We start from the raw sequence: 15,496 nt of genomic DNA, 5'->3' as shown, positions 1-15,496 counted from the left end.
TGATCAATATCTGGTGCTAGCCATCACATGATGGGTTCTCAAACCTGCAAGTCACTGCTGTGCCTCACTTTTTCTTTATCGCTCTGATCTTTATTTCTCGAACGTGGTGGGCAAAAATATAGGATAGCCCTCCATGACTAGTATTTCATATGCCTCCAAAAACCAACAGAATCAAAAAAAAAAAAAAAGAAAAAGGAAGTAGACCAGTAACCTATGAACAACAGCCGCCATAACCAGTTAGAATGATGCTCAACTCCTGGATGCTATCTAGACCGGGCCCGTGTTCACCAAATAAATCGCTGTTCATGCTGGGCTCCCTAGCTGAATTACACAATGCCGACCACTCTGTCATGATATAAAGCCATCCAAAATGGGGAGGGAGAAAGGTTAAGAAAAAAAAATCAATTACAATCACATATCAACTGTATCATTAAATCGCAAGACGCCAGTCCCTCTCATTACGCCATTGACGCCTGTGGGCATCCGATATGCCCATTCCGTGTTAATCGGGGTTCCGGATCGAGTTCTTTCGCCAGCTTCGTCGGACGTGTCGGCAACTAGGACAAGGCCTTGTTCTTTGATAGATTCAACGAGCGCGGGCATAACGTTCTTTATAGTATAGTTAATCAACGCGAAAGGTATGTCCCAAAAATACGGAGACGCTTACCAATAAACTTGAGCGGCACATCAGGCCCATGAGATTGTTGGTCTGTGCAATTCTAGCCGCTTCTTTAATCGACATCGAGGCACGTCCGCTACAACGGATTGGTGGCTGCGAGGTCGCGTCTTTTGTCAAATCACGAATCTGACCAAGGTCGTTGCAAAGCACTACAGGGTCTAAATAAAGTCAATAGGGATAGTTAATGAGGATTCGTTCCATTTCACACGTACAATTCGGTTGCTTCCAATTGAGAGCGATGCAAATGTTGGGGTTGTACGAGGTGAACACTATAGAGCGCATAAAGTAAGGATTGTTTTCCTTGGACGATCGCGCGTGGTTGAAGACTTCGGTGAGAATGGAGTCCGCAAACGCATTTACGTTGATTTGTGGACCAAGGCCAAACTCCTTCTCATCAGCGGCGGATGGGTACAGGGCGCAGATATTGACATGAATACTAGTTGGAAGATGTGCAAGAACTTCCCGCAAAGTCAAAAACGACGTTGCAAGGACCCGGTGGACGTTGGGCAAATCATCAATATTCATCGCCTCTAACGAACGAAGTAGGGTCAATTCATCCGAATGTGTTTGAGAGTGGCGTCTCGGGCTCACGGTCTTGAACTGATCATATGTTAAAGAACAAACCGGAATGTCGATCCCGTGATGATTAACCGTAAATTCAGGATATAAAACGGGGACGCCGTCCCTCGTCAGCTGGACGAACAGTTGGACATAATCTCCCGACAAGCTCGAGCCGGTTATTTGTCCGTTGTGGTCGGAATCCAGAGCGCCAGTGGCTTTCCAGTATGTCGCAAAATGTGTGATCTCAAGGGGTTCTCCATAGTACGGTTTGATGACCTGGAAGTCGAACTTGATTTCACCGATGGGTCGCAGCCTGGGATCGAAAAGAGGTAAGCAGCATGATCCTGAGCTTCGGGTGCCGCTCGTAAAGATATCTGACAAAGCAACTGTCTTTGCAATTACTTTAGATCCGAATGTAGGGAATATTTCGAATTCAAGCGTGAAATTGTCCAGCCGGTCGATTTGGAAAGATACAATCCTAGAATCCTCTTGGAAAGGCAGCATGATATTCCGAGGTATCAGGTCCGACATTTTGGAAGATATAGTTAGTCTCGCAGCAGCGTAGCGACCGGCTTGATAGAACACAATAGGTTCGGAAGGGGCTGGCTCGAAATAAATTTGGAGGAAGGTTTTGTTATCTAAGAAATTATGGCCGTAACGACGGAGAGGAATGATAGGAGGAGGTAACGATAAATCCGGGATGCCATCAGCCTCCATTCCTCCAGGACCCGGGCGTTCTGCGAGAGCGGGAGACGTCATTGAGCTCGCGTCACGGAAGTTAGCCCCGTTCAGGGGGCCAAGGGGTTGGGACACCCTAGCGCCTGCTCGTCGCGACCACAAAAGGATCATACATTCCAGATGGCCTTCCCAGACAGCATAGTACATTGCAGGAAGATCCTTTTCATCAAGGGCATCGGCATCCACACCGCTGTCCAGCAGCGTCCTCAAGCAGTCAACGCATCCCTCACTCGCCGCATGGAACAAAGGTGTCCACTGGTACAGCTTGTCTTTCTGATCCAAATCTGCTCCGTGGCTTTTCAGGAGGAGAATCACTTCAGGCGACCGACACGTCCTTGCCACTAAGTGCTGAGGATACAAACCTTCAGCATCTGGAAGCAGTTTGGCCTTTCGTTCCAGGAGCATTTGTATGATTGGCAAAGACGCATGCTGACAAGCCAAATTTAAAGGGACATGATCCGATTCCGATGACGGATTGATACGCGCATTGTGCGATAGGAGCTGCTCAACGCACGATAGCTGGTCTCGTATGATGCTGTGAATCAAAGGGGTGAAATTGTCATGATCCATGAAGTCAATTGTGAGGGGCCCGGTATTAACAAGGGCTCGGACTATTTCAACGCGGCCGTGCATGCATGCATAATGCAGTGGTATCCGCCCATAAACGTCAGTGTGTGAGACATCAACCCCACGCTCCAAAGCGGCGCGCAAAACGAATTCTCGACCGGAGATGGCTGCCTCATGTAGGCAATTTCTTTCATTGATATCGTCCTCGGCATGCATATCCACCAGACCGGTGTCGAGGAGCAGTGTAAGGACCTCATCTGAAAAGTCGTTTATGGCGGCCAGGAAAATACGAGTAACCCGAGAGCCAGCGTCCTGGGAGGATTGCAATTTCGAAACCCAATCTTTCAAAATTGTAAGATTACCGGTAGCAGCGGTGTGTAGGGCATGCAGATCAGCATCGTCCTCCTCTGGAACTATACTTGACCGTTCTACAGCCTGAGATGTATCGAACTGTATATTCTCCCCTTCTGCCCAAGCTTCCAGCTCTAACCGTGCTGTTGTAGCGCGATCAGAAAGATCTCTAAGAACATCGCGGTTGAAGCAAGGTTGCACCTCAACTGCACGCTGAAGATAGAGCTCCTTTGTACGAGACTAGAAGCAAATATTAGGATTAAAGCGTTCAATGCACCAAAGCTGAAAGGGTCAGATTAACTCCAGGGGGAGGCATACCTTGGATGTTTTATCCCACTGAGACGGATTTAAGTTAGCATTTCCTTCGCCTAGCGAGGCTCCAAGCCATTTGAAAGAATACGGAACAAACCTTTTTGAGAATCTTCGAAACTGCAGTTTCGTTTACCTCGACAAATTGCTGAGTTGGAATCGTTTTAGCAAGGGCGAGCACTTTGAAGGAAGGGCTTGCTGCTTACCTGCAGTTTATTGAGGTCGCCGTCGAATTGTTGAAAGCCTTCAAATAAAGTGACAAAGTTGGCCGGTGCCTTTGAATTGGATACTGAGCGTTTCGACTGGACGACTCTTTGCTTATCAAGGAGGGTTTTGAGGCGCAAGGAAAACTATGCAGGTTTTGGCCGTCAGGGAAGCTGCCAGAGAAGAACCAATGCTTTCAAAAGGGAAACGAACCTCAGCCTCTTTTTGCAGATAAAACACATTGACCTTTTCAATCTCCCTCTCCTATAGATAAAATAATATATGAGCCATCAGTCGGCGAACCCGATGATTGCGCGCAATCGCGGTAGAGTCTAGAACGCACCAGCCGGAAGAAAAAGACTTCCTTGTTTGCACGAAGAGCAGCCTGCGGGTCGAGAATCTCCGATGTGGGCGGTACGCTGGCTCCCTGGGCGGGGATGGTTGGAGTCGCGCTCAACTGTTTGATCAGCTGAACGAGGAACCGGAGCTCGTCAGCAACGCCGTAGATGAAATTCCTCAAGGGGGTATGCTGCGATCACCTTCTTGAGAGCTTTGTAGTTGAAAAAGCTAGCTGCATACTCGGGGAGGTCGAGCTGGCGCCGCTGGATATGCTTTCCGAACTTCCTGTGATATCGAATTGCGGCCCAAGTCAGTCCATGTGAACAAAGGAGCAGGCAGCGGAAAAGCGACTTGCGCCCTCCGCCAGTCAAACTGGATGGATAGCATGCTCACATATCGTTTCCAGCGCTTGAAGTCAGGCAGCGAGGACAAGCTTAGTCTTCCGACCGGTGCCGCCACGACCACAGCCGACGGTGGTGAGGGACGCAGGAGGGGGGTATGAGGTGCTCGGGGCTATCGAGCAGATTCCCTTGCCAAGGACCCGAATGCCGAAGTCCTACGATCTGTGGCTAGAGACGCTATATTGGAGAGAAGGATTCAGTCGTCAGAGATAGATCCAGAGCAATGGGCCATACTTGGGGAGACGAGGATGGCAGAGGAGGGGGAGTGTGCGAGACACGAGGGGATATAAACTAGGAGCACATAGACCGTCGAGCGGGACAGCGCGTCACTCGAGAGAGAGAGACGAGGAAGCCGAGCACGTTTTAAAACGGGGGAAGTAGAGGGAAACACTGGGAGAGGGGGGAGCCATACACAGTTGCAGGGTTGGCAATCGGTCTGCATCGTTGACTTTCTAAAGTTCTGGGACAACCAAACATCCACGGGGGGGGAGCTTCTCGTGTCCGCGAGCCTATCAAGCGGATCTCCGTCTCTTACGGCGTCACGACCACTGCCCAACCGCGACGTCGACCTGTTTGCAGCGATGGGATGTGCTACAGCGTCACAGCGCATGTGAAGCGGGTGTCACTGAGCCGGGGGAGTGCTGGGTGCTGGATGGGCGCCGATGGGCGGGCTGTTCATGGCTCGCGGGACAGACAGCAACACCAGAACTCGAAGCTCCGCCGGGAGCAACTCTTTTTTTTTTTGCTGGCTGAGTTTTCTCCTCTGCTCCCACGACGGCGGGGATCCGCAAGCACCAAAAGCTCTCGCGCAGACGCTAAGCCCCCTGCAACCGATCCTCACCCTATCAATCGCCCATCCGCGCGCTTCGCCCGCTCCGATTGGGCTTGTCGCTGCAGCGCTTCGTCCCCACGGTCACCACAACTTCGTTACTGGGCTTTGGCTCGATGCAGCAGGACGTCACCCCGATGCGACATGACTGAGTTACGAGATGAGAGCCCCTCCGCCCTGGAACCCCGCCAGAGAGCCGGACTTAGAGACCCACGGCAGGGTCTGGAGAGCGATGAGTTGTGATTCACATGCATTGATTGATTACAATTGATTAGAAACGGACATTGCCCTGCTACTATCAACCACAGATGCTCAGTACTTTGCAAAGAAAGAGAAACCGGCAAATGAATGGCTGAAGGAAACGAAAAAGAAGAATAGATGGCGTCCGGAGTATGTACCGAGCATTAGTCAAATCAAACAGCCAAAAAAAGAAAAAACCAAGGGGGAAGGAATTGGGTCAGGAACTTCATGAGCTTTCATACCAAAAACCGGGGGTGTTCTAAAGAAACCATCATACGAAAATAAAACAGACCAAAAGACGGTGGATGGGGATTTTCAGGCAATTCGAGAGTTGGAGATAAACGGCGAGAGCAAAATCCAAGAGTGCAGGTTCAGGATATCACAAATTAACCAAGAGAGGCCAAAAGCCTCGACGATCTCGGGATGCATTCAAAACTGATTTTACCAAAAAGAAAAGAAACACAAGAACATAGGGACTACAAGAGGGGCAGCTCCACGCTAAACAGCAGCTTAGAAATTCTGCGAGATACCCGCATTTCCTTGCTGAGGAAACACTGACGGGCTTTCAATGCGAGTATTCCGCCGTGCTTGGACATCACGGATTACAGGCTGCGCTCCATTATATGCATTGTCTCCATAAGGCCCCTGCTGCGGCATCATATCACTATAGTATGGATTCTCTTCATAGTACTGGGTGCCGGGCGGTGCACCAGGAGGCGACAGATCGTCAGAAATATCCGAGTGATTGGCGACAGAATACCCGGAAGACGCGTTGGATGGCCCGCGATGTATATCTCCTCTATTTCCAGCCGCGGGAGGGAGCGCGCTGATGGTCTCCGAGTCGGCAGTGTCCGGCCGATGGCCATTCTCAGGGTAGTACGCACCATCCTCTATGGGGGACACTGGCCGGAATGGCTGGCTACTACCAGTATCGGAGATGGGCATGTTGGGGGTTCCTGAATACTTGCGCGAGCTTGACGTTGCGCCCCAGCCGCGATACCCAGAGCTACCATCTTTGGGGCCCGAAGCATCGCTATAGGTGCCGGCAAGGCCGATGGCCGGAAGCGTGGGGTCATTGTTGGGGTTGAATCGATATTCCTCGATTTCTTGCTTTCGCTCTTCCTCCGCAAGTTTTCTCGCCTTGCGTTTTCTCCACCAAAACAGCAAAGCTATGATTATCAGGGCAACAGACACCACCGGAACCACGACTGCAACCGCAATCGTACCAGCCGCCGATAGCCCTCCGCCACTGGCTTGCGGCGTAGAAGTTGGTAGTGTCGAAACGGCGCTTGATGGCGAAGAAATAGGATTATTTGGCGGCGGGGTTGGGCGATTGGGGTTATCTGGCAGAGGTGGCCCAGTAGACGTTATCGTCACAATAACGGTACCCGACACCGGCGGTTGTGGCTGCTGCGTTGGCGGCGGCTGCGATGGGCTGGGAGGTTCCGGCGTGGGGCGTGGAGGTGACGGCGGTGTTGGGTTATTGGTTGTTGGTGGACCTGGTGGTGGAGTGGACGGTTCGGGAGGCGGTGTTGGAGTCTCTGCCGGTGGTTGAGAAGAAGGCGGCGGAGGCGGCGGAGGGGGTGGAGAGGGTGACTGTGGCGGTGGTTGAGGAGGCGATTGAGGTGGTGGTGATGGTGGTTGTTGTGGTGATGATGCAGGCGGCTGCGGTGTAGTTGGAGCCGCAGGAGGGTCTATGCGAGACGTTCGTTAGAGCAAGCCAATTGAAAAAACGAGCTGACAGACATAGCATCAGGCCTACCTTGGGGCGCAGGATCAGCCATGGCGGAAGATTCAACTCGATCCTGCAAGGCCAAAACGGGAAAAGGGCACGCGATGCAAACGGGAGAGCTGATGCTGCGAGGACAGACAGCTAATCAAAGATTCGATACGCGGCCCGAAACTGAGCTGTGGTTCACACGATGATCGACTTTTTGCTTATTCTCGACGCACGAACGGCATGGAAGGGACCAAAAGGCGTGTTGAAACGATCCGCAGCAGGGAACAACCACAGAGGCTTCATGTACTATCCCACAGGGCGATTGGACTCGTTCACGACGGGAAGTAGAGATTGTCTCGCATCGAGGTGTGATGATGGTCAAGGGTTGCGAAACGCCGTCCCCATCAGCCAAGGGAGGAAACTTCGAATCTCCCCAGCTCAGGGCCGAAGAAAAAGGACGCGGTGTTGAAGATCGAGAACCGAGGTCAGACGGTGGTTGATTTGTGCTCCCTTTGCTCTTTAATTTTCACGCCTTGCAGGGTGAAGGCTGTAATTAGTGGGAGAGGAAAAACTCGGATTGACAATGGGGAAATATGCCCACGGACTATGGAGTCGCAAAACGATGTCTCATCGGCCTTGGTCGGAGCGAAAGGGCAAAAAGTAATACCAAGGGTGTTATTTAGGGGCAAGGGAAAGAGGGAGCGTGACCGGGATGTGGGTTGAATCGACCTGCCTGGTTAACACTGCGGCGCACCCCAAGCACAGACGTCAACAACCGACTGTGTAGATAATCACCACGCTGGCAACAAGAGAGTCGAAGAAGGCTGTGGGAAAGCAAAAGAAGCAGTAGAGAGAACTTGTCAAGTGACCTCAAAAAGAAGAGCGAGAGAGAGAGAGAGAGTGGACGGCCAGAAGCAACGCCAAGTGGGAGCTGACACTAGCAGCACTTGTTAGAGTCGGTCCATTTTTGGAAACACAAGAGGAGCGTTTCTTTACGCGCGTATGGGGACTGTAACGTCGGTGGACCGACGAGACCGCGTGTCGCACTCTGGGGACCAGAGACCTCTGATGTTGAATACCTTTGCTCAAATAATAAAATGAATTTTCAATTGAGAGTCTTGGATCACTTTAGTTTCTTCCAATTGTGAACATTTAATTACTCTCTGCCTGTTCGAGGAGAGACAAGAGTTCTGGAGAGTGGAAGCATCGCTAATCAGCCGCTGTTTTAGTTTACCGTACTAACAAGCCACGTTTTCTGCCCAGCTGCAACCCAGAATTGCTCGGCCGGACGGGGGTGCAGAATCTGTGATGGAGCTGCAGAGAGAAGACAGCCGTTGTTTGACCACAGAACAAGTCCAACCTAATCGCATTCTCAAGAGAAAGGGGTACATTATCAAGTCCACCTGCTGCAGCGTGAATACCATTGTCATACAGCTAACAGCACGTCCTGGTCGGCAAACTCACCCGTGAGCGCCGTCTATCCAGAGTAACAATCGAAACTTACAGTTTTTGTTCCTGACCCACAAAACACAATCCAGAACCACAAGGAGAAACTGTGAAATTGTCCACTTTCAATGTGTTACGGCGCTTGCTACCCTGTACCTAGGTAAAGGTTACCTAAAAATGCTCTTGTCGATTACTCTCGCTTGACCTTTGTTTCTCTCACTGAATATATACCATACCGCTCTGCCCATCAAGTAAACTACCTGAAGTACACAAAGACCTGAATTGAAGATCAACTCGCCAACGGGGAACACAAATCTCCAACCATAGCGGTCTCGAAGGGCAGAGACGTCCCCGAGCCCCCGAGTCTATAAACACCTAAAAATACCCAAGTGGAAAAAGTGTATGTGGAAAGAAGATACAGAAATAACGTGCTCCAGATGCGAAAATTCGCGATTATCACGGAATCATCATGTAGTCGCAACAGGACATTCAATGCTCATAAAATAAAACATTTCCGCTGAACATGAAAGGCAAAATGACTGATAATCAACACGTCTAAGTTTTCATGTCCCAAGTGGGCTTGAGATTGGAAATGATATCGTCCTTGGTGCCGACAGTCTGGGGTGGGAGACGGCTGAGACGGTAGGCGCCCGTGCGAATGCTGTATGCTTGGGCCGCCGAGATGCCGGTTCTGTTGCTGCGAATGCTACCAGCGTCGCTGGAAAAATCGCTGTTCTTGAACCGCGATGGAGGAACAAAATCTAGAGCGGTAAACGCCCCAGATTTCCTCAGTGCATGTCTGCAAGAGCCAGTTAGCGGAAATATCAAAGGAGAGCTGGAATGTACTTACGGGCTGGGCAGAATAGCAAGATCGTCATACGACGATGCGAGCGGGACATGAGCCGGCACCGTGAGCATATACGGCTTGAGACCACCATGTGGTGTTTCCGGGCGCCCTGCTCTACGCTCACGAGAGGTGGTGCCAGGCGCAAACTCAATCGGTGTGATTGAATCGTCCTTAAGTTTGTGGGGAGTAGGCAGAACGTGCAGCGGAGACGGTGGTGGCTGAGGCTTCCTGGGTCCTCTGACGGGCATGCGGTTGGACGCTGACGAGAAAGCGCGCGGTCCACTGGAAAAGGAAGGTGTCCCAGAACGGCTTCCATTGCTTGGAGGGCCATAACCAGGACCAGGCCGGCGATACTGTGCGGGTATTTGTGGCATTCTCGGTGGTGGGGTCATCGCCCGTCGTCCTTCAGGTTGCATAAAGGGAGGAGGGCGCTGGTAGTATCCCTGATCCCCATAGGGATCGTATGCGCCATAGCCAGTCGTCTCAGGAACGTAGTCTTCATAATAGTCTTCTTGAGGTTTAGTCTCATCAAAATACTCCTTGTAGAACGATCGAATGCGGTTTGCTCGTTGTTCCGGGTTATCTGACGGATCCTCTGGAGGCAGAGGACGCACTCCCACCGTTAACCGGCGTGTGTCAACCTGATAACCTGCGTCATAGTAATCATCGTAGATATCATGCGACGGGCTAGGAGGTTTATCCCCACCATTTGGTGGTGGCGTTTCGGAATCCTCTATGTTCAGCTGAGGGACAGGCTCTTTCGGTTGTCTCGAGGCGTCTCCATAATCACTCTTGTCGTCATCAAGCGGAAGCGAAATTCGGGGCGAAGCACTCGCATTATTAAGATCTGATTTACCCGCAGGATCATGGGCTTTTGGAGGATCAATTATAACCTTTTCTTCGCTACTCGATTCATCCCGAGTAATCGGTGCCGGGGGTGGAGGTGTGCTTTTAGGCTCCTGTTCCGGAGACGGTGCGTCACCTCGCTGAATCAGGGCACCAAGGTAATTGTTACTTTTTCTCAGCACTGATTGCTCTTTGTCAAGCTGCTGCTTGAGTTTCTATCGCCATAAGATGTGGGCACAGTAAGCTCGTTTCGGCCCGGGGGGGAAAGCGGGCTGCGAGGTTCGGATGCCAAAGGGTTTGTTGGCTGGAGAACGGAGTGACCTAGGTCGCCTTCAGCAGGATCTGTTTGTATCACTGGGGAACATCGTGACATCCGCTGCGCGTTTTTAAGCAGATTATGATTCATTTCATCCCCATGGGCAAATCTGGCGCCTGGGAGAAGTGTGGGGTAGAGGCATCATCGGCTCCGTGTTTAAAACTAGGCCGAGTAGGGAGCGTACGGAACCGGTTCTCACTGGATGGAAAAGCGGCTGCATGACGATACTTGTCATCACCTCCGTGCAACGACTTGGATAAGGAGTGGATGGATTCATGAGATCCCATGGAGACTGGCGGTAGAAGGTACGGATTGCCCATAGTCAGGTCCAGCGAGACGCCATGTGCACGCTGACGAGTAGACTTCTCGCCCATAAGTCCGCCGTTGCCCCCGTTGCCCCGTTTATTGTTGTTGCTTCCAGAGGGGACGAAGTCTAGGCCAAAATCGAGACTCTTATGCTTGTCATTCGCGTCCTCAAGCCGCAACTTCTTGACATGTCGTCGATGCAGAAAGAAGAAAGCGATGATAGCACAGGTTATAGGAATCCTAACGACCAAATCAGATATCTCGTTGGTACGTCTTTACTTTACGACCAGTGAACTTACGCCGCACCCAGTACGATAGGCAACGTCATAGTAGTTGTGCTACTAACAGGTCGAGTACAGATGCCGGTGGTATCATTTGGCCCGCAAGATGTCGTTGCTGCTGCAGAACTCGAAGCGGTCGCGGCAGGGCTTCGCTTGACGTGCGAGGGGTGATCCAGGGAGGTCAGGAGAATAGAGCGGTCGAGCGGGATTGCAAGTGCGCGAGGCACCAGGCCAGATGCGGGCTGAAAGGCGTGACGCGCCATTTCTTGCCAGGGAGAGCAGTTAACTATGGCACGGCTTTTGAACCAGCCGTTGTCGAAACTATCACTTTCTCATACAAGCTAACAACCGCGGGTTCAGGCTCGACGGATCGAAGGTATTAAGTTAAAAAAGTTGATATTAAGGCAGGCGTACGAGTTCGAATGTCGAAAACCACGACTAATGGTGCTCGTAGAGGCACGATTAGGAAGTAATGGGCACCAAGCGAGCGGATTTGGATCTGGTAAAGGAGAGACAGCAGTTGGATTCAACAAGAAGGAGTGCAACGATCAGAGATCCATTAAGGAGTGGCTTGCCCGCAGAACGGGGGGGATGTTTTGTCAACAGAACGCCGGCGAGGAAGGAGAGAGCTTCGACATTCTTATGGAGGAAGGAAGAGGTTGAAACAACAACGAGAGAGGAAGGGACAGTTGGAAAAGGGAGGCGCGATCCACGTTGAGTGCCAACTTTGCTTGCGGGTCTTGGCATCAGGGGACCGCGGGCTGTGATTGGCCAGGCGCAAGCCAGGGGCCGCGGCGCTAGGACTGGTCCGGAACTAGCGCAAGCGACCCAGCCAATGAGAGCGTGCAGCTTTGGCCCTGGTGCGGCACAGGGGGCCCCGCCGCAATAAAGACGAATGGAGCAATGGCTCTCTTCTATTGTTCCCACGGAGCAACAACCACATCTCGTCGGGGATGAAAGACAAACCGCTCACACTTATGGGACTGTTGGTCAGAGACGGCCGCTTTAGGGTCTGCTGCAGCGGCCCTCGAGTGGTCATGGCTTGTTCAATGCGACTCCAAGAGCAAGGTTTTCACCATCAAAAGTCAGTTGGGCTAGAAGCAATCTGAGCCTTGGATCCCCTTGCTTTGAGAGGGGATTGCAAGAAGCGGTTCATGAGTATTAGTGAGTGCTTGTCTTCCTTGAATTTCAGCTTGGGGCTGAGCACCCAATCCTACGGACGACGCGGGCGGGAATTGTTTCATCTTTGGAGCATGTCATGGGCTAACGTTGTTCCGTCGGTTGAGGGTTCAAGGTGCTGTTGGCACCGTTCATGCGTGGACGGATTGGCCAAGTGAATTACCTGGCGATTGACGGAGTCGGGCGTATCACCGCAGCACAGACAGCATGTCCCTTTTGCGAGGCGAGCTATCAATGTGCAAGATTCCCAAACTGGATCGCAGAACCCTACTTGGTCACTTCGACCTGACGACAGCGTATCGCTCATCTGTGCCTTTTAACAAGGCGATCCATCCTACTACCAAACTCTAGTGGACAACCAGCAGAACCAGAGCGTGGCGAGAGATCGAGGATCACGATCAATAATAATAGGGCTGAGAGAGGCACGACTCCAGCCACGGATGCCAAGCCTTTGCAAGGAACAAATTTTTCGAGAAGAAGCGAAATGAAATGATCTCCGGATAACTCTTCCTTGGCCGACGATAGCCTTCGAGAAATGATGTCGGCAGTCATGGATGCCATCATTCGATGTCGATTTTCTCTATTATTTATTTCTCTGTCGATCTGTGACTCTGTGAGGAGCTTTGTCCGCGCCACACTCCCCTCTGAACTTGATCGTGTCTCGGCAAATCGGTGCCGAATTCAAGCACTCCCGGCAATTTTTCAGATTCTCCTTGACATCATCCGGCATGATTTGGTTAATATTCCGCATTCGAAAGACATGATCAATTGATAAGCCGACGTCAATCAGTTCACCAACCGGCGCCAATTTGTCGAGCTTGATAGGATAGCAGGCCATTCTTCTCATATTTTTATCTATCTAGAAAAGTTAACAACCCACCAGCGGGTGGTTCTTAGACACGGTACCGCCGGGCGATTGCATCCAGAACACTATGATGGATGTCCAACTTTCAACCTCAAGATTTTCAAGACATTTGCCACCTCTCATCATCCCGTTCCGCACCTGTTGGCTATATAGTACTATGATTATGGAACTGTTGAGAAGCCTCAAGTTTGCCAGTTTATCGCAACGGATTTTTCGAACAGTTTCGCATTCATAGATCTTTATACAAAGTAGACTACCGCTGCCATTCTACTTCTGGTCCCTTGTGTAAATAGATGCACACGTTCTTTCTTTTCAGTATCATATACTACGTCCTCTAGCTCTCAAGGGCCGTGAACTTACTCTTCTGTTTTCAACATCCGTCTCATCCATACCGAAATCAGCCGATCCGTCTCATTCTCAACCTTCCGGCGTCTTTCGCGCCCTTGTGTGAACCCATGATGGATATTGTTTCTCGGGATATTGAAAAGGCCGAGCTCGATGCTGGTCAAGGCCACTTGCACCCTCCGTTCGAGCAAGAACTATCCCAACAGCTATCCCGGTCCTCCATATCCTCTTCAAGAACCAGTTCTTCCGTCGCGTCCAGCCTAGGAGGTGCAGACGTGTTCAGAGCGCCAACGTATCGAGACTTGGAGCGTCATCCCACCGCACTGAGCCGCATCGCTACTCAGCGGAGCCAACATAGCGCAACAGTTGGAGCGGGGGTTCGTTCGAGGGTCCCAAAGGGTCCTCTGCCGCCATTCGGCGCAGGGAAGCCATATCCCCCGCCGTTACCGGAAAAGGAGGAGTATGTCGTTGAATTTGACGGTCCAAATGACCCTCTGCATCCTCAGAACTGGTCCATGAAACGAAAGTATGCAGACGCTCTCCCTCGAATAAAAATTGTCCAAGATTTTATATGAGAATATCAGAACTGACCTTTTCCTCCACTCGTAGGGTAGCCACCGCCGTGATGCTTGCCTGGACGACTATTATCTCATCCTTTACTAGCAGCATCTTTTCCACCGCGACGGGCGATATAGCTAGAATATTTGGCGTCTCTACTGAAGTCGGCATTTTGGGACTATCGCTCTTCGTCCTTGGCTACGCAACCGGTCCCATTATTTGGGCGCCTCTGTCTGAGCTCAAGGGGCGCCGTTTACCAATTGTCGTGGGCATGTTCGGCTTCACAGTTTTCCAGTTTGGCGTCGCAGCCGCGAAGGACCTCCAAACAGTTATGCTCTGCCGTTTCTTCGGAGGCTTCTTCGGCGCTTGTCCGATAGCTGTCGTCGCCGCTATCTTCTCTGACATGTTCGATAACCGACTCAGAGGCCTTGCCATCACACCTTTTTCCATGACCGTCTTCACCGGCCCGCTCCTAGCACCGTTCATTGGCGGTTTTATTGTCGAAAGTCACCTTGGTTGGCGTTGGACTGCGTATCTACCTGGAATCCTGGGTGCCAGCGCTTTGCTCCTTGATTACTTTTTCCTTGCGGAAACCTACCCGCCCGTTGTCCTTATCCAAAAAGCGGCCGAGTTACGTCGTCGGACTAAGAACTGGGGAATTCATGCGAAACAAGAGGAGATTGAAGTCGATTTTACCGAGTTGGTCGAGAAGAACTTCAGTCGACCGCTCAAAATTCTCTTCACCGAGCCCATTGTTCTCCTTCTTAGCATATATACCGCTTTTATATATGGCCTCCTCTATCTCTTTCTCACCGCTTACCCGATTGTGTTCCAGCAGATCCATGGCTTTAGTAAGGGCATCGGAGGCCTCCCCTATTTCGGTATGATTGTTGGCCAACTCATCGGTGGCATGTCGATTATCCTTTCGCAACCCTGGTATGCTCGAAAACTTGCTGCAAATAATAATGTTACGGTTCCTGAATGGCGTCTTTCCTCATGTCATTGTTGGAGGGATCGCATTTGCAGCCGGGTTTGTTCTGGTTTGGCTGGGTCTGGCTACAAAGCAAGTATCCATTGGATTGTGCCGACGCTGTCTGGGCATTCTGACGGGTTTCGGGTCTCCTGGTCATATTTTTGCAATCTCTAAACTATATCATAGATGCTTATCTACTATTGTACGTCCCCTTTCTGCACTTCAGCCCCGTTTTCTCTTTTATCTTTTTTCTCCGTTGGAATGGCATTTACTGATTTCGTGATAGTGCGGCTTCTGCTATAGCTGCCAACGCTCTCCTTCGATCAGTTGCCGCAGCCGGATTTCCGCTCTTCTCACAGTATATGGTAAGTGTAACCCCTTTATTCGCTTGCTGCTGCACGACACTAACTTCTAATCTTTAGTTCAATGGAATGGGGGTCAATTGGGCAGGGACTCTGTTAGGCTGCATTGCTGTTGTCCTGGCACCAATTCCATTCATTTTCTACATGTACGGACACCGGATTCGTGCAAGGAGTAAATTTACGCCGCAATTCGCATCGGAAGAGGAATTGGAGTATCAACAATGAACTTCTCGA

The 15,496-nt window shown here is 51.1% G+C and overlaps 4 protein-coding genes across 4 annotated transcripts; 1 reads left to right on the top strand and 3 right to left on the bottom strand.

The window, feature by feature from the left end:
- Positions 1-411: 411 nt before the first annotated feature.
- Positions 412-4,135, bottom strand: UREG_05651 (uncharacterized protein; the record flags this gene model as incomplete). The annotated part of the gene is made up of 7 exons (XM_002584916.1): positions 412-609; positions 668-837; positions 892-3,136; positions 3,306-3,353; positions 3,412-3,555; positions 3,753-3,878; positions 3,989-4,135. 7 exons carry the CDS (start codon positions 4,133-4,135, stop codon positions 412-414), a joined length of 3,078 nt encoding a protein of 1,025 aa, XP_002584962.1.
- Positions 4,136-5,728: 1,593 nt separating this feature from the next.
- On the bottom strand, positions 5,729-7,002 carry UREG_05650 (uncharacterized protein; the record flags this gene model as incomplete). The annotated part of the gene is made up of 2 exons (XM_002584915.1): positions 5,729-6,912; positions 6,981-7,002. The coding sequence occupies 2 exons, from the start codon at positions 7,000-7,002 to the stop codon at positions 5,729-5,731; spliced, it is 1,206 nt and encodes a 401-aa protein (XP_002584961.1).
- Positions 7,003-8,939: 1,937 nt separating this feature from the next.
- Positions 8,940-11,243, bottom strand: UREG_05649 (uncharacterized protein; the record flags this gene model as incomplete). The annotated part of the gene is made up of 5 exons (XM_002584914.1): positions 8,940-9,183; positions 9,235-10,292; positions 10,316-10,398; positions 10,578-10,939; positions 10,999-11,243. The coding sequence occupies 5 exons, from the start codon at positions 11,241-11,243 to the stop codon at positions 8,940-8,942; spliced, it is 1,992 nt and encodes a 663-aa protein (XP_002584960.1).
- A 2,239-nt stretch (positions 11,244-13,482) lies between these two features.
- UREG_05648 (major facilitator superfamily transporter) lies at positions 13,483-15,487 on the top strand (the record flags this gene model as incomplete). The annotated part of the gene is made up of 4 exons (XM_002584913.1): positions 13,483-13,895; positions 13,979-14,957; positions 15,187-15,258; positions 15,323-15,487. 4 exons carry the CDS (start codon positions 13,483-13,485, stop codon positions 15,485-15,487), a joined length of 1,629 nt encoding a protein of 542 aa, XP_002584959.1.
- Between the last annotated feature and the right edge of the window lie 9 nt (positions 15,488-15,496).

The sequence above is a fragment of the Uncinocarpus reesii genome, genomic scaffold, assembly GCF_000003515.1.
Source record: "Uncinocarpus reesii 1704 scaffold_3 genomic scaffold, whole genome shotgun sequence".
NCBI lineage: Eukaryota > Fungi > Ascomycota > Eurotiomycetes > Onygenales > Onygenaceae > Uncinocarpus > Uncinocarpus reesii.
The sequence above is the reverse complement of the archived record's forward strand: the minus strand, read 5'-3'. Positions and strand labels throughout refer to the sequence as shown.